Here is a 25,555-nt window from a genome sequence, read left to right as displayed (position 1 = left end):
CTCATCCCAAACCCGATGTACGTGGCAAACGTTCCTCAACACGAAGCTCATGGTACGTGTTCTCCTCATTTCAAGGGATTGTTGTGCTTTTCCAGACCTCTATCTTTCTGATACCTAAAGTTTTGCTATTCTGCTTTTAGCAATATATTAAAATGAAAACATTTCCCATGTATCTGCCTGGCTGTTTATTTTGTTTTCACAAATAAGTAATTTCATGTACTCCTATATTGATGCTTCCTTTATCTTAAAAGACTGTCAAAGAGCCGTCTCTTCTTTCTTGTCTTGACGTTTTCATATCATTCGATTTATCAGGATGTTCAAAGCGACGGGTGGGCGATGTTGTAATCACAATTGTCGTCTTGGCATTATTGGTCTCCGGCGGAATCCTTGTCAGCTTATACTTCAACGACAAGCAGGACCCTCAAACGGCAAGCCTATATCTTTTCTTCTTCTTGTTGTTATAAACGCAATATACTTCTGTGATTCTTCTGAATTTATCACTTGAAGGTCCTTTTTACTAAAGCGCAATATTCCAATGTTATACGTCAAGTTGATTGCGCGTACCTACTTGCGCATGTGCAGTGCAGTTGCCACAATGACGAGCCATGGGATCATTTGAAATTAATCAATCAATCCATCCATCCATCCATCCATCAATCAATCAATCCATCAATCCGTCAATCAATCAATCAATCAATCAACCAAAAAAACTTTCTTTGATTTGTTTCATTGCGAGTTTTATCTTCAGAGCTCCCTTATATAGCTATCTGTTTTTTATTAATTTTTTATTTATTACGAGGACACCTGAGTCGAGCAGCTCATAACTTGGTATCACCGTACCCTAAAAACAGACTACACATTATTTCACGAACAGCTGAGCTCTGCCTTGGGTACAACTTACAGCTGAAAACAACCGGTGCACCGAACAGTCATACTAGCTCGTAATCACAAGAAAAACATCTATCGTATAACAGAAATACCATTCTATTACAGGTAGGAACTATAAACAACACACGAGATGCCACGCAGTCACCAACCTCCAACAGCTCAGAAGGTATATAAGATATAAAAGTTGGTGGGATTGGGTAAGAGAGTTGAAGGGAAGACATCATACACAAAAACGATTCTGTTCAATGATCAGAGGTTGCGTGGATTGCAATCTTCCCTTACTAGAAGTATTCCCCGTATTTTTATCTCACCCGGTTGTAATAGTGCCCACATATGGCAAACGTCATCAACGCCCCGTTTCCAATACGGCAATAGAGGCCGTTACTACTGAGCGACCAAGGTTTGGCAGATCACTCAACGAATTTTATAGATATATATAGGAATCTCCTTACGTTTTATACGTTTTGTTGTGTTCTCGATTTAGATGATCATATTTTTACATTGACGTTTTTGCGCATCATATTCCAATTAGAGTTCTACGAACACATTATCTTCGCCAAATAATCAAGGCTCTGCGCTGCGTCGACAATGTGACATTTCACATTCCATTCAATCACTGACGTGGACTGGGAACTACCTCTGGAGACATTTCTGCTTCCTTGTTCACGACAAAACAAAGGGAGGGTGTGAGCGAGCAGGAAGTGTATTTCACGGTTCACACAACACGCAGACACGCTGTATAAATAACTAGAGTTCCACGAACACATTATCTTCGCCAAATAATAAAGGTTTATTATGGAGAGTGATTAATATTTACATGCTTATCACCCCTGCAAATTTGATCACGCGCATTTGGAAGTCATGAATGAGTCCAGTCTAGATAGGGTTAAAAAATCAAATGGTGGTACAGGACTAGTATATGTGTCTAGTGTGCTGATATATCTTATAACTGGTCATGAATATGTTGATATTATATGAGCCACAAAGTTTCGTTATTGCAGTGTTGTAAGTTGAAAGTGAAGATGAAATGGCACAGTCAATATATATGAATAGAATAAATCTTTATTCCATATCATACACATTTTGAAAGACATAGTGCATCTGACTTTTTCGTACCTAGCAGTGTTACAGTTTTGGGGCAGTGTACTTTCCAAGCAGAGTAGTGGGTCCGGCTGGTTTTTGACGTGTTTTAGGTGTTTTTGTCGGGCTTTCTATGTTGTCCCCTTTTCGTTATGTCACCAACCGTGCGTTGGACAAAAATGCCTAAACTGAACACGTTAAAGAAACAGCCAGACCCACACCTCTGCTGAATCTGCACATTTGCCACCAAGAACCGTAATGTTTTTTTTCATGCAACTTATTCCAGCGTGCATGGCTGATCCTGACGCGACTGACTTCCGCGGAAACCTCTCCGTGACCCAAAGCGGGAAGACATGTCAGCGATGGGATGTCGACTTCCCACATAGCCGCCGTGGGTACTACCTGCCAGAGAAGTTTCCTGAGTTGGCGGAGAACTACTGCCGCAACCCCAACGGGAATTGGGGCACCATGTGGTGCTATCCAACGGACCCTAACACCCCCTGGGATTACTGCATCCACCCTGCATGCCCTTTTGGTAAAAGACTGTTTGTTCTCTTCTAGAATTTTTGGCTCTAGGCCTTTTGTCTTGACATGTTTATTCAACATAGAGTAACATTATAACATCTATTTCGTCTATATCAGGGAAAACAAGAAACGAAAACAATAACAATTCACTGTTATTTTGAGGATTGCAGCGCTTTGCTTTCTTTCACATGTCGAAACTGGTATATAGCAAAATAATTTTATTCCAAGTTCTTATTCCAGTCTGCGTGGGCAATTCTACTGGATCTGACTACCGCGGAAACGAATCTGTGACGATAAGTGGGAAGACGTGTCAGCGATGGGATGTCGATTTTCCACATCGTCATGATTACCCGCCAGAGGAGTATCCTGAATTGGTGGATAACTACTGCCGCAACCCAGACGAGAGTGAGGATGAGCCCGGCTTGTGGTGCTACACAACGGACAATAACACCCGCTGGGAGTATTGTTTCAACCCTGCGTGTCCTTGAGGTAAAAGACTCGATAATGTTTGCTCCTCAGCCTCTATTTTTATCCTTTATTGTTGTACCACGATGTCTAAACAAATAAGTGGTGAAATGTAGGAAAACCTTCACAAATGCAGAGTCAGCAAATATCTGGCATCATTTTTATGAGGTTGTAGGTACTGCAGCAGTATGCTCTTAATTTTTTTTCAACTTTTCAAACTTTTCAAAATCGTTATCGCACCAGGTCATCCCCGAGGCCATGCTGTGTGCCAACAGGCTTTTTTTAGACATCGGAATACTCATCTGTCGGCCAACCCTCAAGATCATCGAGATTGGAACTAAATATGCACCATTGTAAACGGGTCTTTTTTTACGTATATATATTTGAAGACGGTGTGTATATCTCCATGAAAAATAGAGATGTAGTTTTGGGTTTGTCTGTTTTTGTGTCTGTCTGTGTGTGTCTGTGTGTGTGTTTTTGTTTCCGGCCTACTGTAGTAGTCAGCATAACGCAATAGATTATGATGACATTTGGTATGTGGGTAGGTGTTGGTGAGAAAACGTTTGGATTGATTTTGGGTCCCTGGTATGTGACCTTGGTACTGTAGCAGAACTTCTGTTTGTATCTTTTGACCTGGACATGTTTTTTTTTCGGTGGTAAATGATTGGACTGTTAATAGTGTGACCTGTGTAATTGATTTAAAGGTGTACTTGACCAAGCATAGATTATGCAAATGTGGAGTCCATTTACATAGTCACTTGTAAACTGTCATAGTAACTTGAAAAATCATAGTTAGACCTCTTTTTTTTAAATTCCATGTACCAGAATTATGTCAGGAAGGAAATGAGTCTACTATCGAGGAACAGTCTCTGTGACCGAAAGAGGCAAGACGTGCCAACACTGGGACAGTCAGACACCTGCTAGATATCCTTCCGGCGGACTAGAGCAGAACTACTGCCGGAATCCAGACGGCGAGCCCGGAGTTTGGTGCTACACCACGGATCCAAGCACTAGTTGGGAGTTTTGTAACGTACCAGTATGTAGTAAGCTCTGATTTCGTAACCTTACAAAAGAATTGAAGAATGTGTTGATCACCTATGTGTTAATGTACCATACGGTAGCGCATAAGATCATAAGTATGCCAGATTTCTGATTGTACTCCTTTTTTTATCGTATACCAATTTTCTGATTGTACACTGGTTTTCGGACTTTGCATTTTCGGAATGGATACCCGATTTGATTGTACATGTATAACAGTTTTCTCATTGTATTCAAGTTTTCTAATTGAATACCAGTTTTTTTTGGTCTTTTCTTTATACATGTACTTATATGTTGAATGTATACCAGTTTTCTTATTGGCTATCGGGTTTCGGAATTTTATAGCATTTTCCGATTGAATACTAGTTTTCTTCTTGCATACCATTTCTGATTAAAATACAGTTTTATGAATGTATACCCGTGATTTGATTGTATACAATTTTGATTGAATACGTTTTCTTCATGATTGTATACAAGTGTTTTGATTTTATACCAGTTTTCTAATTGTATATCCGTTTCGAATGTATACCAGTTTTCTGATAGTATACAAGTTTACCAATTAAATATCAATTTATATTGTTAAACAGTTGTCTGATTGTATGCCCGTTTTTTGATTGAATACCATTTTAATTATTGTGTATACCAGTTTTTTTTATTGAATACTTGGTTTCTGATTAAATACAATTCAGCGAGTTTTCTTATACAGGCTCTCTGATTGTATACCAGTTTTCCGATTGTAGTCCAGTTTTCTTGTTGCATTTAAGTTTTCTGATTGTATACCAGCTTCCTGTGTTCACTAGTTTCACTGGAAGATTCGAATAATAAGTGAAACTACATGCAATCATGTTTTTTTGTCTTCATGTGGTTTTCAATATACCATTTGTATACTTCCAATGTATTGTCAGCAACCATCTTACTTGCTTCTATTATTTGTTTCTGTTGTATTGCCAACGTGACCTTTACCATTGAGTACATCACTGTGGGCTGAAGGTAATATCTATCGACATAGGAAATAAAGTAAAATTCTATTGAACCATCGTAGAGAAACAAGGTTTCTATTGATTCTCGATTCTGATCACTCCATTTTGGCACGGGGGTGTACTGCAGAGGAGGCTCTCATAGGGCATGGAGGGTTTGAGGCCCAGACTTTTAAAATACGAGGATATACGAAATACTAGACTTAGCTCCACAAAAATACAGGCCCAGTCTTCACAATGTCACACATTTAGCAAGACATAAAAGACTTTTGGATAATATATTTCTAGACGGTGTGCAATGAGCCTAAAGTTTGTAACGACCTTGTCGACCACAGTTGCCTACTTCAGAAACTAGTATGCTACGGCTTCAGCGGGGTCGTGTGGCCCAACGGCAGAGCTTTCGGCTCAGGACCAAGAAGTCCCGGGTTCGACTGTCATGTCACCGATCTTGTGCCCGTGGGAAAGGCACTTTACACGACTTTCCTCACTCCACCCAGACGTAAATGGGTACCTGATTTCGGTTGGGGAAGGTCGTATTGAGGTCACCTTGTGGCATCGAATGGAAGCCGCCCAGACCCTTGCGACAGTTCCACAAAGTGCAAGTGTGGAGCAAATATGTATCTGTTGTGTATTATGATCTATTATGTGAAACCTGTAAACCTGCTTCAATTCAGCGCTACTAGGCTGCCATGGCGGGTAATTTCTGACCAATAGAAAACCATTACTACAACAGAAATGATGGCAAGCAGCCTGACAGGCAGGGAACAATGTGTACAAAATAATGAGCCAAACTTTTCTTTTTTGGAGTTACCTTGTGGTGTTCCTCAAGGGAGTTGTTTGGGGCCCTGTTATGAAATATCATACGTTTTCCAAAGTTTATCAGCCTAACAACCTGGAAACTACGGTGCGCACAAGTTGCAGAGAGAGTCTGCAATAAGCAAAAAAGGATTCAATGACTATGCCAAGAGTTCTCACGTACACACTGAAAATGTTTATCCCTCCGCGAAAATTAGTCTACCACTTGCAGAAAAACAAAACGCGGTTCGCAACACCCAATACCACATCCTCTCTGCAGATATGGCAAAATATGTCACTTCTTTAAATTCATCATATATGTGCAGTATTTTTAAAATTCTAATGGTTATGGACAAACCCTTGATTATCAAGCACATCTGTACCTACATTTACAGCATTATTAAGAAGCGAGAAGAGGCCAAAATCATGTAATCATAAGACTAGTGCTAGCTTAACTTTGTATATATTCATTTATTCTTCATTTATCCTTACGTTTAGTAGATGTACTGTTGCCAAGCACAATACCATTACGCAACCAATGCGACATTGACTACACGCTCGTTCTCATTTAAATGTACACATTTTGCAATCTCCGTTACCGTTCGAAGTAAAACGTTCCTGACGATATGCTACATATAAGGACCCAAACTGCCGTTTTTAAAAGCTAGAAAAGTCTTAATAATCGTCCTCATAAAAACTACAGTTTGACACCTTACATGTGGCATATCGTAATACCAGGAACGTCTTTGTTCAAACGGTAACGGGGATGTGTACATTTAAATGAGAACAAGCGTACAATGAATGCATGAATGAATGAGTCAAACGTTACCTAGCCCACGTAGCCCAATCCAGATTAGTCTGCCACAGGCAGAAAAACAAAATGCCGTTCGCAACACGTCATACCACGTCAGCCCTCCAAATACGGGCAAAGGGCTTACTTCTTCAGACCAATCATGTCATTTTTGTCCATATCCATGCGTCTTGACGTTGGCAGTTGTACTGTGCGCCTGTTGCCTGCACAGTACAGTCCAAATGTACGAGCAAGCAGAACCGGTCCGATCGCCCTCCTCCGGCCCAGGTAGCAGCCAGGCCAGTGCGTCACCGCCACAACCCCCTCCTGTCCTTCAGAGTGGTTCACAAGGGCGTGTCCGCCATGGCAACAGCGCTCCCGATAAGTTGAAAGACGAACAAGAAACTTCTTCACACACGTACGAAGATGCCGAAGCTGTGAGGCGTCACGCAACTTACATCTCTGCAGGTAGTCCGTGCTTTTGTACCTTAGTTCGGTAGTCTGTATTTTTAGTACACCATTACAGTTTTAGTACAACATATTCAGTTATTTGTAATATCAATATATTTTTTTTCTAGAAGATGGGTGCATGATTACCTCCGGATACATGTACTTTGCAACATCAGAAATTTCCGGGAATTTTAAATAGTTAATTACGCAGTTGCGCAGTTTTACCGCGCAATAATCAGTCAATTGGTATTCGCAAAGTGGCAATCCGACCCCAATCGGTGATAATCGTTGCCAAGTTGTCGCCTAAAATCTCATTAATTTTTATAAAGAATGTTTTTATTGGTCAGAAATTACCCGCAATGGCAGCTTTTCTAGCGCTGAATTGATGCAGGGTTTACAGGTTTCACATAACACACAACATATACATATACTTATCTTATCCACACTTGCATTATGTGGAATTGTCGCAAGGGTCTGGGTTGCATTCGGCGCCACCAGGTGACCTCAATACGACCTTCCCCGACCGAAGTCAGGTACCCATTTTACACCTGGGTAGAGTGAGGAAAGTCGTGTAAAGCTCCTTTCCCAAGGGCACAAGATCGGTGACATGACAGGATTCGAACTCGGGACCTCTCGGTTCTGAGCCGAACGCTTTGCCGTTGCGCCACACGACCCCACTTATGTTGCCAAAATGGAGGAAAAGGTGCAAATTGTGCAATCAGTGCAAATCTCTTTCCGATAAATCTTTGTCATTGTTCGTTTGTTTTTGGGCTTGTAAAAGTTTTATCTGTATAATCTTAACAAGATTCCGAAGTCACACCTGGGCGAAACGTAAATATTCCCAGAAATTCTGCCCAAAAGTGATCTATTGCAAAGTCTTCCCAGCTCAAGAGGAAGCTTAATTCCCACATTGGACCTCCTATGCAAGAACAGACTCTTCCGCAGGCAATCCCATACATTATAGACGATTCAAAAACAACTCCAGAACTTGAATTTGAAAAGAATAGTCCCTCCATTCAAGGATGGACTCTTCCAGCGGTATTCCTATGTAGAATGGACCAGTCCAAAACCCACCCCACTAAAGAAAATGGAGTTTTGCATCATCACCCCAGGCTAAAATTGAATTCGAAAAAATGTGTCACCCCTATATATAGACCACGCAAAATGGACCAGTCCAAAAATACTTCCTGTTAAAAATGGACTTTTGCATAGACCCCAGATCCGAATTTGAAATTATAAAATGTGATACCCCATGCACGGTGGTCAAATTCATGCTCAGAAACTCCCATGTCCAGCCGAATTCGAACGCTGTTCCACGATGTTCGAAATGACGTAATCGAATCCGAACGCGCGTTCGATTCGGGGTCACCTGCGGTCATCGGACGTTCTTACAGTAAATCTGCGCGGCCGGGCCTCTTTCCCCGCATCAGGAAAAAAAACTACGTTTGTCGCAAATATTACCTGTTTTCTGGAGAGTATATCCATGCTGGCACTTAAGTTGTGGACATCTAACATTTAACGAAGCAACTAGCGTCGTTTTTTGTGACATTAAATATATTAAGAGGAATGGTTTACGACGGTGTTAATTACCCCCTCCCCCACTCCGTGCGGCATGACATGCGTTCAAACATCGTAAAGGTACGGCTCCAAGAAACATCTAACTTACCTCATTAACGATTAAAAATGACCGTAACGGCTTTCCCGAGGTTTGTGTTTTGGGGATTTTTGAAAAATGTCCTTGATTTTGAATTATTGGTGATTGAGTGCGAAAAATGTCAAAAAATGCCATTTTTTCACAGATTTGTCGATATTCACAATACTTAGAAAAAGAAATTAAAAGATCCCAAAAACACAAAGTTTTGTTTTGTTCCTGGTCGACGAAAAATATGAAGATAAGAGATATTCATTGACATTTAAAGCCAGGCCTTTGCGATGTGTGCCTGGAAAAATGGTCTCCCTAAAACCTGAAAATTATCGTGTTTGGGAGCAAAATATAGAAAAATCAGCCATTCAGCGCAAATTGACGACATTCAAAGTTTGCAAAATCGCTAATTTCGTTTTATTTTTACAAAATTTTCCCGTCCCTACTATTTTGTTTATTTATAAATGCTTTGCCGTTATCCAAAATGTTGCCCCGTGTAACCCGATACCTTGTCGAACACGCGTAGCAACGGGAAAGAATACCCTAGTGACAGACCACCGTGATGTTTGAATGGACTCTTCGAGAGAATACATGTTTGGCTTAGAAATAACGAAAAGTTGCTAAAAAAAATTCAATGGCTGTATGCCAAACATTTGAAATAGGGCCTGGGTACATGCCCACGGCAGACACATGCCAAATCTCACATTATTTTGGTCTAAATAGGAACTGAAGATATATATTTTTATTCTGAAAATAGCCAAAATCGAGAAAAAATATTCTGATCATGAAGTAATGTATGCCACAAGTGTGAACTACGTCCTGTGCGCACATATACTAGGCAGTCCCATGCCACATTTAGTATAAATACTAGGGCATCTATGCAAGAAATATAAGGTGGTTTTTTTAAACCGTATTAGCCAATCAGGCCCTCGCATTATGAAATGTAATGCGTCCATTGGATGTCACTTCCAGCACCGTATATGGAAGATATATTAGAAGTGACAGGTGTGGCAGTATATCGCTAAATCGTGTTAGGTGGTGTATACCAAAGCTATGAATGTGTTCCTTTCAATAGGCACATCTACACCGAATGTCAGGTCATTCAGTTGTAATACCGGGACGCCAGAGCCCCAAATATACATTTTTTTGTCTAAAAGTGGCTGAAAACATCACTCTGAAGAGCTATAGAAAAAAAAATTAAAATAGCATCTGAGAGCATGTACCTATTACTTTACGCAGTATACTAAGATTCAACTCATTTAGCCCAGGTAGCACAGAGATGAATATATTTGAAGGTTTGAGAAGGAGAAGCATACGAAAATAAGAAACATGAGGGAAAACAATATATTTTGGCATACCTGTTGTATGGGTGAAGTATGAAAACAAATTCTATATTTACCGACCATATGTTTTTAATGACCACAGTATCAACTTCCTAACTATCCTTTCTTTATTTATTCATCTACTTGTTGAGAAAATATGTGGATGCTACTAATAACACGATCTTACTCTCTAAATGTACAGATCGTGCATATTCGGGCGGAGCAACCCACCGCTATGCTCTCTGTAGCTTTATCCGCTGTCACCACAGCTGCATCGCCGCCGGTATTGCCATGCTGCTCAGCCTGGTCGCTGTTGGACTCGCGCCTTTGACGTTTATGAATATTAAAGAGGTAAAAACTATTGTACCGCAAAGACTATATTCGCCCAGTTATTTTTACATCGTTTCTGTAGTTGTTTTACGAACGTTTTCCTTGAGTCTTTTTTCTTAAACACTGCACGAAATGGCCACGTATCCTGACGGATCCGACGTATCCGGAATCGGGCCTCATGGCGTTTCCGAGCGAATCCGGAAAAATCCCAGTTCACTGCTCGGATACTGAGGTGCCCGCAGATCCGACCAATTCCGACGCCGTATTCCTCTGGATCCGTGATGCGCCTCGCATACCCAAAAATATTTGTGCGGATCCCTCGTTTTTTTTAAAAATTTGGAATGTTCGGATTGTTTGTATGTCGGTAGTTGTTTCGGATCCTGACGAATAAATACACACGTCACGGCATGATCTCATTCCCTGACGAATCCAGCAGATCCGGAATTACGCATAATAGCAGACACGGAACGTTTCCGATTGAATCCGATGCACCTCAGATCCGACAATTCCGGCGCCGTATACGTCTGGATCCTTCATACGTTTCGGGTACAGATACGGAACGTTTCCGAGCAAATTCAGACAAATACCAGGTACAGCTCAGATCCGGCAATTCCGACGCCGTATACGTCTGGATCCGTGATGCGCCTCGGATAGCTGAGGATATTTGCGCGGATCCTTCGTTTTCAGATATTTGTCAATATGGCAGAGATAATCGGATTGTTTGATTGTCGGTAGTTGCTTCGGATCCTAACCAACAAAATCACACTGCACGGCATGATCTCAGATCCTGAAAAATCCAGCGGATCCGCAATCGTGCATCATAGCAGATACGGAACGTTTCCGATTGGATCCGATGCACCTCAGATCCAACAATTCCGACAAATCCTGACGTTTCCGGAATACGGATTCGTGTCCAATCTCCCACAAGACACTGCGTGTCATGACGTCAGGCGCGAGAAACGGTTTTGTCGGTGAACAGCACGCAGACGAGAACGGCGTTTCATCACTCTCTGTGCTTAACATGGCATCGTCAGAGTCTACCATGGTCGACCAGTGATTTTTAGTGACTTGACAGTCGAAGGGGATTCGGTGTAAACTCAAACGCGCGGCATTGCGAAGTAGTCTTCTTCGTGCATGCAATATTCGTCGCCCCCCTCCCCTTTGTAAAGTTGGTAGGGAGTCGATTCATCATTTAGAGGGACTGCCCTTTGGTAAGTACAAATTGGAAAATTCCTGTTTCTAACTAGTTTGAACGTCAGTTATCCTCCTATTGTGGCTTGACATATCATCGCATTTGCATGACATTAAGAATTATCCAGTCGACCTGCACTTCTACACCGTTAGGATCTAGGAAATTTATAGCTTTCAAGTTGTTCGTTCTTGCCAATGGTCAACAGACATTTGTGTCTGGTTAACGTTTCAGATACAACATAGCAAGCGGTTGAGGGAAAGATAATTAAAGATATCCTGTAACGGAAGAGAATGTCATAAGTATTTGTCCCACAAAGGTCCCACAGTTTGTGGATAGTGAGCTGGAACTTATGTGGAGGTAGAAGTCTGTTTCAGTGATTGTTGCATTCAGTTATAGCTGTACATGTTTGATCAATATCATATTCAAGTTATGAATGTAAGTTTTACGTATTCAATTAAACGATGCCAGAATCATTTTTTTACAAATGTGATTATGTGATATGTTTAATATTTGTCATTGATTCCCTTTATATATACATCCTATACAGCATCGGCAGATACTTCCTTCACAAATGCAGCACATGATGTGAGGACCTTAGCTTGGCTTGGAACAAAGCAATCAGCTGTCAGATGCTCAGAGTACCTCAGGCTCCTTCGGTAAGGCTTAAGTCCATCATCGGTACACTTCAATGTTAGCTGAGACAGGCATGATTGATACCCATTGTCCCTTGTTTTTTGTTAGCTGCTGTGATGAAACGAAGCCCATCACAGCAAGGAGGTTATATAGTCTATATAACCTCCTTGATCACAGTTATGTCAAAATCATGTGACATGTTACTTAAATACTAAGTATGTGAATTGATATTTATTCATCATTTGGTTTTATCATATAGGAACTGGTTCATCACAAGAAGAACTCCAAGCTGAGTCCAACATGCTAGATACAGAAGAAATCAGCCTTGCCTGTACCTTACCAAGAGTGCATGGAAGAAGTGAACTCAGATGTAGTCATAGAATGGGGAGAGGGCGATTATACACATGCAGTTCCACGGCATATACTACTTACGTGTAAAATGTGGCGTGTCATCATGGGAGTTTTTCAGACAGTATAATGTTACTATGAAGTTTCTATTTTCAACCTCTGTATTTGAAATTATTTGTATCTGATATCTTTTAGACGAAGAACTGGCCACAAATAAGGCTTTCATTACTTTAGTAGAATATGTAGAACATGTAGAAATTTTTGGTCCAAGTGCACTATACGGCAGTAAATATTACCACCATGATGTGATGGTTGTTAATTGTAATGCATTTTATAACAATTGTGCTTACACAACCCCAATTTACCGACATTAACCTGCATATGCAGAGGTGCTTTGAGTATATGGATGTCCCTCGGCCTGTCTTAAACGAAATGGATTATTTAGCCACATAGAACTTCCGTATTGTATTTGATAGTTTTGAACTTAGAAATGCATATATGTTGAAATATGAAATGATGTTACATTCAGGCTTTCCCAAAACTTCCTGTCATTGAATAATAATGTTTTGGGTATCGTTAAATTAAGAATGCACGCGTATTTATGAATAATCAACCATTCTATCAAACTTTGTGTGTTTGATTTGTACATATTCGTGGCAAATACAAACATATTCAGAGTCACAATATGTCAAAGATTGTAGAAAGTCTGTATGTTGGATCAGTCTGTATCCGTGGCAAATACATACTGTACGTATCTGTCAGGATCTTGGGCAATTTTGTGCAATGTACGGCCCCATATCCGTCGAAAATTCCTATTTTTGTATTCCTCCGGATCTGAGGTTCCGGATCACAGACCGCTTGTATCCGTCAGTATCCGCAATTCTCTTTTAAAAAATACAGAAAACTTCCTGTACGTATCCGTCAGGATCTCTGGCATTTCCGTACAGTGTACGGCTCCGTATCCGTCGAAAATACCTCATTTTCGGATTCCTCCGGAAATATTCCCGATCCCGGTGCGGAAATTTTCGGATCCGTTAGGTTGGATTCGTCAGTATCCGTCAGTATCCGCCAAAAATACAGAAAAATCCCTGTACGCATCCGTCAGGACCTGTGGCATTTCCGTACAGTGTACGGCTCCGTATTCGTCGAAAATACCTTACTTTCGGATTCTTCCGGAAATATTCCATATCCCAGTGCGCATTTAGTCGGATCCGTCAGGTTGGATCCGCCTGTATCCGTCAGTATCCGCCAAAAATACAGAAAATTTCTTGTTCGTATCCGTCAGGATCGGTGGCATTTCCGTGCAGTGTACGGCTCCGTATTCGTCGAAAATACCTTACTTTCGGATTCTTCCGGAAATATTCCATATACCGGTGCGGAAATTGTCGGATATCTTACACGAATCCGCATGTATCCGTCAGTATCCGTCGGTATCCGATAAAAATACAGAAAAATACCGGTACGTATACGCCGGGAAACGAGGCCATTTCGTGCAGTGAAAGTTTGGTACTCTGACTTGTTTAGGAAATAGCCCAGCTGTCCATCACTGTCGATGCCTTGAAGAGCGACCATGACGACATGCGCCAACTGTCCATCACTGTCGACGCCTTGAAGAGCGACCATGACGACATGCGCCAACTGTCCATCACTGTCGACGCCTTGAAGAGTGACCATGACGACATGCGCCAACTGGCCACCACTGTCGACGCCTTGAAGAGTGACCATGACGACATGCGCCAACTGGCCACCACTGTCGACGCCTTGAAGAGTGACCATGACAACATGCGCCAACTGTCCACCACTGTCGACGCCTTGAAGCGTGACCTAGACAAGGAGCGAAGCAGAACCGCCGACTTAGAGCAGCGTTTTCACAAGATGAGTAAGACGTTATCTGAGTCAGGTAACCAATAACCAATTTTTACGTGTACTGAATAAAATAATGGAAGTTAAGTATTACCGACATGAAAAATGGAGGTATAGTTTTTGTCCTGTCTGTATGTGTGTCTCTGTTTCCGGATTTTACAATCAGCATAACTCAAGAACCTCTGGATGTATAACGATGGTATTTGGTTTATAGCTAGATTTTGGGAAGACGAAGTCAAGGTCATTTTTGCCCCCCCCCCCCCGTATGTGACCTTAGTATTGAAGCAGAACGTCCGGATTTTGTACAGTTTGACCTGGACGTGCCATAGTCTTGCTTCTGCTGGTGGAGGACAGTCTGTGATGTAAGGAATAAGTGGTGCAGGTTTGACCCCCCCCCCCCAGCAGCTTGCTCTAGAACTGCAGGGCGTTTTTCTCAAAATCAAAAGGAGGATACATGAACAAAGGAACGTTGATTTTCCATGATACCAAGTATGTCAACTAAGTAGCTCAGACAGAGATGTAAACAATGGAATGCAAATTATGTAATGTATGATTGCATGTGCATAATTAATGAGGAAAATGAATATTTGCAGCATTTCCATAATATCAAAAGCACTTTAAGACATATGACCTATGTAATTTATGGTAGGTTGAACATCTGCAGATACCATTTATGCAAAAAGTTGGACTTATTTGCATAACCAATGTAAAGGTGCTATAATTCCTTTGTGGTAAATCGCGGCGATTACATACTTGTAACATGTACAATTTTCTCAGACGTTGTTAGACATGTACACAAACAAACTCATTGAAGGAATTTTTTTCTCAAACCAAAAATGTTGATATGGTACACATGCCTGGGGTCAACATGGATGAGGGTTAACATACTAAACCATCAAAATTATTCCTATTGTTATATACCATGTCAAAAACACATCCCCTATGGTATAGTTTCCGTGTTTAAGTGTCATCTTAAAAAGGATACCTATAGAATAAATGTTGATACGTCTACCATGATAGAATTATACTACGAAAGCATCATTTCCGTTTTCAAAACAAATATACGTCTACGATGCGGCAAATATACCTCTTTTTAATTTCCTTGAAGCAGGATTATGTCAGGAAGGGTATGGGGCATCCTACCGAGGAAGAGTCTCTGTTACCGAAACAGGCAAGACGTGTCAGCGCTGGGATAGTCAGACACCTCATCAACACTCCGAGACGCCTGCTAATCACCCATCATCCGGACTGGAGCAAAACAACTGCCGGAATCCGGACGGCGATTCCGGAGTTTGGTGCTACACCACGGATCCCATGACTAGATGGGAGTATTGTGACGTACCAGTCTGTGGTAAGGTCTGATTCGGAAACAATGCACTATATACGGTAACGCGTGAGGCCACTATGACAGATTTCTGAATGTATTCTATTTTTTTTCTGATTGTTTATGAGTTTTCTGATTGAAATCCAATTTTTTCATTACAAAAGATTTTACTTTTTATCTTCCTTTATTGAATACCAGTTAACTGAATGTATATCAGTTCCCGATATCAGTTACCGATGCCAATGCCCATTCTGTAATTAGAAACACATTTTCTGCTTCACCACAAGTGCTGTTTTTCCTGATAGTTTTGGATTGATCATGAATACCGTTTTTCTGATTAAATGACAGTTTTCTGATTGGATACCAGTTTTCTGATTAGACACCAGTTCTTTAATTTGTATACCAGTTTTCTGATTGTATTATACCAGTTTCCTCATTGAATACCAGTTTTCTTTTTGGATATCAGTTTTCTTATTGAATACCAGTTTTCTTATACATTACAAGTTTTCTTATTTAATGTCAGTTTTCTTAATGAAAACCAGTTTCCTTATTGAATGTCAGTTTTCTGCTTGTATACTAGCTTTCTGATTGAATGCCTGCTTTCTTATTGAATTCCAGTTTTCTAAATGTATACCAGTTTTCTAAATGTTTACCAGTTTTCTGATTGTATTCTATTGACTTGGTTATTACATTATATTATCGATTGTATTGTTTTCTGGTTGGATACCATTTTTCTTATTGAATACATTTTTTCCGATTGTATACCAGTGTTTCAATTGCATACTAGGTTTCTGATTGAATGTCGGTTTTCTGATATTATTTTAATCCTCAAACACCCGAACTGTTTTTTTGCGACTAAAATGACTGAACGGGGTCAAAAATGACCCCAACATGCTTTGTTCAGTAAAGTCTCCCTTTTCACGTTTTTCACTGAATTTTATCCATACATTGCTTCATCAATGTAAGTGGAATGTTTTGGTATGTTAAGGTATGAATAATTCCCGTTCATTATCATAATTTATGCAAAAGATCAGAAGGACCATGTTTTGAACTATCCTTATTTAGACCGGGAGGGGACATTTCAAACCCACGCCAAATTTAATGTTGCAGAACTCCTAAACGGCTTACGCTAGAGCCACCAAACTTGGTGACGTTTCATAAATGTCCTTAACAACTATTTCAAATTGATAAAGTAAGTTCATGGTTTGTCGTGTTGCCATGGCAACGGGTTTTTGACAAGCATATTTTACAAAATCTGCTAATTTCAGTTCATACAATGACGTTTCGAGGCTTTGTTGGTACACCACAATTATTTTCTTATGTTGTTATCATCTTATGTAATCCAATGTAACTTTCATAATTTGATATTGATATCTTATGCTGATTTGATGACGTCATCGGTCAAAATCTAAGATGGCGGATAAAATCACATAAAATTACGTCATAATGACACAAAATTTGTTATGGTAATAGTAATTCGCATGTGCATCATCTGAAAATTTGATGGTCATACAATAAGCAGTTTAGGAGTTACAGGGCAGGTCTCAAAAACAGCACAATATTCTACTGGGGTCAAAAATGACCCCAGTGCAATCACTCCCGACTTTCTTCTATAATGTCAACAGTATTGAGGCAATCTCCCTAGAAAATTAGGACAGGTTAGAATACATGTCTACTGACAAAGTCACGGAAGGAATTTTTTCCCGATCAAACATAATCAAATGGCACATAAAAACCAACGCCGGGTGTCAAAAATGACCCCGTTAGGGTGTTTGAGGCTAAGGTTAATTCTCTATCACCCGTTATCTGATTGTATAGCAGTGTTCTGATTATATGATATATTTCGTATTTTTTTCACTTCTTTCGCTGGATAAACCACAAAGTGGGTGAAGCTACATGCAATCAGATACTGTTTTTTGCTTTGATGTGGTTTTCCTCATTTATATGTGTTACATTTATTGGCAGCATTCATACAAGTGGTCTTTACTTGTTTCTAGTTTCTTTACAGGAGTAACGTCAAGATAAACATCACCCATAGGGTAAAGACGCTGTGGGCTGTATTTGATATCTATAAAAAGATAAAAATAAATAAAAAATCGAGACGAGAAAGTTTGTTTCTGTATCTGTATCTGTATAGCCGTTATAATCGCTCTTGGGCGTAACACACCAGCTTCTGCATCTGTAAGTCAATCTAATATACATTTTTGCAAATTAAAGCTGTATCGAAAGTACGAATTTGTTTCATTACATTCATTCATAGTTACATCTTCCTAATGTTTTTGTAGACGGGGCATTAAGGCTTTCATACACTTAAAAAAAGATCGCTTTTGCTGATGTGTAGTAGTGAAATCCTTATAATGTATACATTATACATCAACATCTATACCCGCCCTTAATCTTCGACCGTTTCTTCTTTTAAGGGTAAGATATCTAGGGATGACCCCTAGATCATAAGCTAACATCCTTTTAGAGCAATTTTCTTAAAGCCGGCGTCACAATTCATGCGGGCGTCGGCCAAATTTGTAGATTGCCCGACGCTCGCCGAATTTCAGATTTGCCCGGGCGTCGACCGTTTTTTTGTTGTTGCTGAAAACCAGCCCCGTCACAAATTGAACGAGGCTGGGACGACGTCCGTCAAACACTAATAATCATAAATCCCACATAAGACGTTACCATCTCTTGGACACGGACGAAGTCAGAATTAACTGACCTGGTATTGGTAGCAATCTCATATTTATAAGTGAAGTGGACGGGCACACTGAAAATAATACCATAAACAGGAATTTTATTATAGACAAATATAAATACTAGCGCAGGGGCCACAAAGTAAACAGAATAGTCGTTTAAAGGTTGTAACGTAAGAAATCACCGATTAAAGATGTGCACGGATACAGGGGCCTTCACCGATGTTCCGGGGACTTTCGACGCTGTAGTCAATGTTTAGATCTAAACTTTGACAAAGGAACGGACTGTATCAATCGCTTATTGATGTGAAAATGAAATCAGCAAAACAGACAAATTCATTTCGGAGTCACATCAATCGCATCAATCCTCAAACTCGTCTTCAGAAGCAAACTGAGCCTGCTTAAAATCGGTCAGGATTACCAACATCAGCTGACATCCGCTGTGACAGTCTGTTTGATGTAACAAGTGCGCACTGCTATATAACCACATAGAAATCACATCCCTGCACCAGAACAACATACAGCCGCCATATCGCCAAGACCTGTTGGAACATTGGCTGAAGAATTCCCCTCCGACGTCGCACCCAATCTGCCGAAGAACGATCCTATCCAAGCCGATATGAAGCGATTGCGTGTCAATCTGGAAACTGCCTACGGGCCAGATGGTGGACATGGCGATCCCTCCATCGCCAAGAGCTCTGGTGAAAACACCGACGGCGAACATCATCCCAACCTGTCTGCGGCAACTGATGCCACAGTTGAGAACGGAAGTGACGTATCCGGAAATGATGCTGGCATCTCAGCCTTTGGTAGTGATGACATCAACATGCGTGACATCCGACTTCCTCCGAGTGCACTTTATCAAAATCAGATATACGAGCCAGAAGTCTGCTCCGAACCCGCACACAGGCCGGCTAACAGCGACGGCAAGCCCAGTATCGAGCCAGCTATACACCAGGAGGGCCATGATGACGATGACAATAACAAACTCAAAACAAGTGGGGCTGCAGCTGAAAACGACGAGATAGATGATATAACTGATGATGTCGCGGTAGAAATAGACGCTGGTCCGTCTGTGCGTCCTAAATCTACCTCCAGACCTGCTAACAACGCTCTCGACATCAAACCATACGCTGTGAGATATCAGACACATGACGAGAACCGTGGTGGTATGCCATACGCTGTGAGACATCAGGAAGGTGATGAGGATGAAATACCCTACGCTGCCAGGTATCAGACACACGACGAGAATCGTGGCGGTACGCCATACGCTGTGAGACATCAGGAAGATGATGAAGATGAAATACCCTACGCTGTGAGATATCAGACACACGACGAGAACCGTGGTGGTACGCCATACGCTGTGAGACATCAGGAAGATGATGAGGATGAAACACCCTACGCTGCCAAGTATCAGACACAGGACGAGAACCGTGACGGTATGCCATACGCTTTAAGACATCAAGAAGATGATGAGGATGAAACACCCTACGCTGCCAAGTATCAGACACACGACGAGAACCGTGGCGGTACGCCATACGCTGTGAGACATCAGGAAGATGATGAAGATGAAATACCCTACGCTGTGAGATATCAGACACATGACGAGAACCGTGGCGGTACGCCATACGCTGTGAGACATCAGGAAGATGATGAAGATGAAATGCCCTACGCTGCCAGGTATCAGACACACGACGAGAACCGTGGCGGTACGCCATACGATGTGAGACATCAGGAAGATGATGAAGATGAAATACCCCAAGAAATTGATGGTGTAGATGGCAACAAAAGAACACGCCACACTGCCCCCTCTGACGTCGATATCACACCATATACTGTCGCCTACAAGTGCCAATATGATATGACTGACGTAACACGACGTGACGCGCCCATGAATGATGCTGACACATCAGCCTCTGTCCAAAATGACAGGAGGACACTTAATCACCAAGATCCGAGTTCCATTCTAAACTCCCTCATCCCTAACCCGATGTACGTGCTAAACTCCCTTATCCCAAACCCGATGTACGTGGCAAACGTTCCTCAACAAGCAGCTCGTGGTAAGTGTTCTCCTCATTTCAAGACATTGTTGTGCTTTTCCAGACCTCTATCTTTCTGATACCTAAAGGTTTGCTATTCTGCTTCTAGGAATAGATTAAAATGAAGACATTTCCAATGTATCTGCCTGGCTGATTTCCTTTATTTTCACTCATAACGTAATTCCATCATGTACTACTATATTGATGATTTCTTTTATTTGAAAGGACTGTATAAGAGCCGTCTCTTCTTTCTTACCTTGACATTTTCACGTCATTCGTTTCATCAGGATGTTCAAAGCGACGGGTGGGCGATGTTGTAATCACAAATGTCGTCTTGGCATTATTGGTCTCCGGCGGAATCCTCGTCAGCTTATACTTCAACGACAAGCAGGATCCTCAAACGGCAAGCCTATGTCTTTTCTTCTTCTTGTTGCTATAAACGCAATTTACTTCTGTGACTTTTCTGAAAGTATTACATGAAGGCTCCTTTGTACTGAAGCGTAGTAGTGAAGCATAGTGAAGCATGATATTCCAATGCTATAGGGGAAACTAAAGGGATTGCGCCTGCGCCCAGACCCCACAATGAGAGACGAAGTAAAAAACAGGGTTTAAACCATTGCAAATCCTTTTTTGGCGGGATTTTTTGTGAAATCTGGGCAATATAGGAGTGACTGTGGTGTGATAGTTTCTGTATTTGCTGAATTAGTTGAAATAAATGGTCTTTCTCTACCTTGAGGGTTTTGGCACCCCCCTGATATAGTGGGATGGTCTTCGACTGGGTGTCTGAAGCCTGTAGGACGTATCCAAGGGCTCTGATGGGGGGGGGGGGGGTATGTCTGGAGAACAGCCGTACAGAATTTGTCAGGAATAAATCTGATGACAGTTGACATAACTGGTTAGTATTTGAAGGTAAGTTTTCGTAGTCAGTTGTTTTGATTCCTGAGATAATGACACTTTCTCTTTCTCCACTTCCCCATAGGGCTACATGCATTAATGGCATTTGTTGCAACACTTCAGTTTCCCCTATACGTCAAGTTGATTGCCCATACCTACATGCGCATGTGCAGTATAGTTGCCAAAATGATGAACCATGCAATCAGTTGAAATCAATCAATCAATCAATCTTTATTTTATTTGTTCCACTGCGCGTTTTATCTTTAGAGCTCCCTTATATAGCTATCTGTTGTTGTATTTTTGTATTATGAGGACACCTGAGTTGAGCAGCTCTTAATTGGGTATCACCGTACCCAAGAAACGGACTACACATTATTTCCACCCTCGTTAAACCAGGACCCCAAATCGCTCCACGTTACATCGGTCGCGAAAGGGGCCCTGGTAAAAAGACCCGTCACATATGGTTATGATGACGTCGCCACCAAAACAGCCAATCAGAGGGTTTGCTTCCTCTCATCGGAAGCCAGCGCGCAAAGAACGCTGGGAAGCTATCAACCAATCAGGTTACATGTTACGGCTAGCTCATTGATTATTCACGAGCTACAACTGCCGTTTGTGCCAAATAAGGTCAGCTCGTTAATTATTCATGAGCAAGTCGCGTCGACCTGCTATAACCATATGTGACGGATTTTTTTACCAGGGCCCCTTTCGCGACCGATGTAACGTGGAGCGATATGGAGTCCTGGTTTAACGAGGTGATTATTTCATGAATAGCTCAGTTCTGCCTTGGGTAAAGCTTACAGCTGAAAACAACCGGTACACCTAACAGTTATACTAGATTGTTACCACAAGCAAAACAGCAATCGTATAACAGAAATACCATTCTATTACAGGTAGGAACTATAAACAGCAGCAGAAAACAGTGGACTACTACTACTACTATAAACAACAGACGAGGTGTCACGCAGTCACCACCCTCCTACAGCTCAGAAGGTAACCTCACTTGATATAAAAGTTGGTGGGATAGGGTAAGCGAATGGAGTGGAAGATATCACCCACAAAAACAAATCAGCACAATGATCAGAGGTTGCTTTTCCCTCTCTTTCTCAACGAACTATCACTTTATCGATATTTCATTTGATTGTTGTTGTAACTTATTCCAGTGTGCATGGCTAATCCTGACGCGACTGACTTCCGCGGAAATCTCTCTGTGACCCAAAGTGGGAAGACATGTCAGCGATGGGATGTAGACTTTCCGCATAGCCGCCGTGGATACTACCTGCCAGAGAAGTTTCCAGAGTTGGCGGAGAACTACTGCCGCAACCCCAACGGGAATTGGGGCACTATGTGGTGCTATCCAACGGACCCTAACACACCCTGGGAGTACTGCATCCACCCTGCATGCCCTTTTGGTAAAAGACTGGTTGTTCTCTTCTGGAATTTTTGGCTCTAGGCTTTTTGTCTTGACATGTTTATTCAACATAGAGTAACATAATAACATCTATTTCGTCTATATCAGGGAAAACAAGAAACGAAAACAATGACAATTCACTGTTATTTTGAGGATTGCAGTGCTTTGCTTTCTTTCACATGTCGAAACTGGTAAATAGCAAAATAGGTTTATTCCAAGATATGGGAGAACCTTTATACACAACCAGGTATTGATCTCACCTGCTAACGTTTCCATGTCTATCAGACACCTTCTTCAGTGCATCTGATTGGAGTACTGCTTCTCACCGCTATAAGTAGCCGATGTAGGTGGCACTTTTGCGGTGAGAATACTGTCCCAAATATGTCTAAGTTGAACCGAGACGAGGGGGGATACAAACTTAGCCATATTTAGGACAGTGTTCTCAACGCAAAAGCGCCAACTACATCGGCTACTTATAGCAGTGAGAAGCAGTACTCCAGTCAGAAGCTCTGAAGAAGGTGTCTGATAGACATCGAAACGTCAGCAGGTGAGATTGTGTATAAGGAAGCTCCCATATCCTATTTTCTACCAACCTGATGAAATTATTTTCGGAAGTTTATTCCAATTTCTTATTCCAGTCTGCGTGGGCAATTCTACTGGATCAGAATACCGCGGGAACGTCTCTGTCACGATAAGTGGCAAGACGTGTCAGCGATGGGATGTCGGCTCTCCTCATAGTCATGATTACCCGCCAGAGGAGTATCCTGAGTTGGTGGAGAACTACTGCCGCAACCCGGACGAGAGTGAGGATGAGCCCGGCTTGTGGTGCTACACAACGGACAATAACACCCGCTGGGAGTATTGCTTCAACCCTGCGTGCCCGTGAGGTAAGGGACTCGAAAATGTTTGCTCCTCAGCCTCTATTTTTATCCTTTATTGTTGTACCACGATGTCTAAACAAATAAGTGGTGAAATGTAGGAAAACCTTCACAATGCATAGTCAGCAAAAATGTCTGGCATCAATTTTATGATGTTGTAGGTACTGCAGCAGTATGCTCTTTTTTTAACTTTTAAAACTTTTCGAAATCGTTATCGCACCAGGTCATCCCCGAGGCCTTCCCTGGGCGCCGGACTAGTACCGGGTCGCTAGCGATTTGTTTTGGCGGCCCAAGAACAGTCTGCCCGCCCGGTCTTTATCAACGCTCCGGGGATTGTAGCCCCTCGGGTCCCCCGGTGTGCTTAGGGTTCTGCGGGCTGGGGTATCTGTGAGGCCGAAGGAACTGACTACAAGGTACCGGCGAAAGGGAACCGGCTAAAAAGGCCCGATAAACAGTCTGGAACACGGAGTACCTCGAGGTTATGCTGCGTGTTTTTTTTTAGACATCAGGAAACTGACTCATCTGTCGGCCAACCCTCACAAGATCTTCGAGATTAGAAGTGAATATGCACCATTGTAAACGGGTGTTTTAGGCGTACATTTGAAGGCGTACTTGTGTAACTTTATTTGAATCTTTGTCAAATGTCTCTACTGGAGAAAAAGGTAACCTTAGATCAATCTTTGTACATGTAGTATACATACTTAATGTATGTCTCTTGGGATGGAGAGCAAATGGAAATGTAGGCATATGGTATTCCTGATCACAAGGCGCAATGAAAAGTGCATAATGTCTAACCTCCTTGGTCAAAAATCCATAAACAAAGGAGAACGTGTTGCAGTGCTAGATGCAGAGGTTTTTTTGATTCATGATAGTGAACCAACCAAGAGATCATGGAGATTTATAGCAGAAAAATATGCAACACACTGTTACATGTTGTAAGCTGGTATTTTTTATGCATATTTGAAGAGATAATTTAACTGTATCTGAGTGAATATGATCATCATCAACATCAAAAGCACAAGGACAAGTTAAGTTGGCTTTGTCTTTTATGCACCATTCTTCATAGAATGCTAAATAGAATTTAGCTGTTTGCATATACAGAATCAAATGTCATATAACAAAAAAATAGCATTATAGGTTTTGGCTGTTTACTCCTCTTATAGGTAATAGCCATTGTCTTCATCTAAACCGATACAGGTGTTCAGGCATTTGACACTGCTTGCAGCTTTCTTGAACACGTATTGTAACGTCTTATGGTGGACATATAAAAAAAAACAGACAGTACAAACTGTGTGATATGGTGTACTTAGTCGAGAATGGAAACTAACAAAGCTACATGCATTAACCGACGGGAATCCCGAAAAGTGCACTCAGTTACCTCACTACCTCTACATGCAAAATAGGTCATGTTTTACCATCATCAATGGAGCTTGGGGACAGAAAAAAACTCTTCATATTTGGGGAGAGGGGGGTCTTACCCCCGTAAGCGGCAGTCTGCCTTCGTATGGTTTGTGTCAAACTGTGGGCCTTAGACCAAGGATGAAATGTCTTCTTTTAAAGTACGCTATCCGCATTTGCCACTGATGAGTAAACTGTCCTACATCAGTCAACATTCTGTTACTACACACGGTGCTCGGTTTTAAAATGTATATAACAAATAAAAAGCAGGAAGGTACCATTATTATATTCCTCCCAGAACATATTGCATTTCTCAGTAGTTGTAGGTGCCTTCATATCCCAGACTATTTTGCTGATAACGCTGAATTTTCATGTCTGCACGTGGAGGTCTCAACATGGATAAAGACTTTGTAAAAACAAAATATTTACAGAAGACAGCTTGAATGTAGCAAGCTGTCAGCCCATACATACTAGAAGTGTATTCATTTGAAGATAAGCATCACGCACAAACACAGTCTCACTGTTGTGGCAACTTTCGGACGTGGGAGAAATGTATCTCAATTAAAGAAAAGAGTTAATGCCTAGAAGA

General features: G+C 41.4%; 2 protein-coding genes and 1 long non-coding RNA gene across 3 annotated transcripts in view; all 3 read left to right on the top strand.

Annotated features, from left to right (window-relative positions):
- Positions 1 to 13,239, top strand: part of LOC136436980 (uncharacterized) — a 157,308-nt gene extending 144,069 nt beyond the window's left edge. The window contains exon 2 of the long non-coding RNA XR_010756122.1: positions 12,387 to 13,239. This is a non-coding gene — a long non-coding RNA (uncharacterized lncRNA). The remainder of the gene's footprint in view (positions 1 to 12,386) is intronic.
- Positions 2,254 to 3,007, top strand: LOC136436973 (plasminogen-like). The gene is made up of 2 exons (XM_066431397.1): positions 2,254 to 2,503; positions 2,734 to 3,007. Exons 1-2 carry the CDS (start codon positions 2,260 to 2,262, stop codon positions 2,979 to 2,981), a joined length of 492 nt encoding a protein of 163 aa, XP_066287494.1. The 5' UTR covers positions 2,254 to 2,259; the 3' UTR covers positions 2,982 to 3,007.
- Positions 13,240 to 14,053: 814 nt separating the features above from the next.
- Positions 14,054 to 23,576, top strand: LOC136437557 (apolipoprotein(a)-like). Its single transcript, XM_066432173.1, has 5 exons — positions 14,054 to 14,375; positions 15,450 to 15,689; positions 18,859 to 20,406; positions 22,443 to 22,691; positions 23,329 to 23,576. The coding sequence occupies exons 1-5, from the start codon at positions 14,054 to 14,056 to the stop codon at positions 23,574 to 23,576; spliced, it is 2,607 nt and encodes an 868-aa protein (XP_066288270.1).
- The last annotated feature ends 1,979 nt before the right edge of the window (positions 23,577 to 25,555 follow it).

The sequence above is a fragment of the Branchiostoma lanceolatum genome, chromosome 6 (assembly GCF_035083965.1).
Source record: "Branchiostoma lanceolatum isolate klBraLanc5 chromosome 6, klBraLanc5.hap2, whole genome shotgun sequence".
NCBI classification, from domain to species: domain Eukaryota; kingdom Metazoa; phylum Chordata; class Leptocardii; order Amphioxiformes; family Branchiostomatidae; genus Branchiostoma; species Branchiostoma lanceolatum.
The sequence above is the reverse complement of the archived record's forward strand: the minus strand, read 5'-3'. Positions and strand labels throughout refer to the sequence as shown.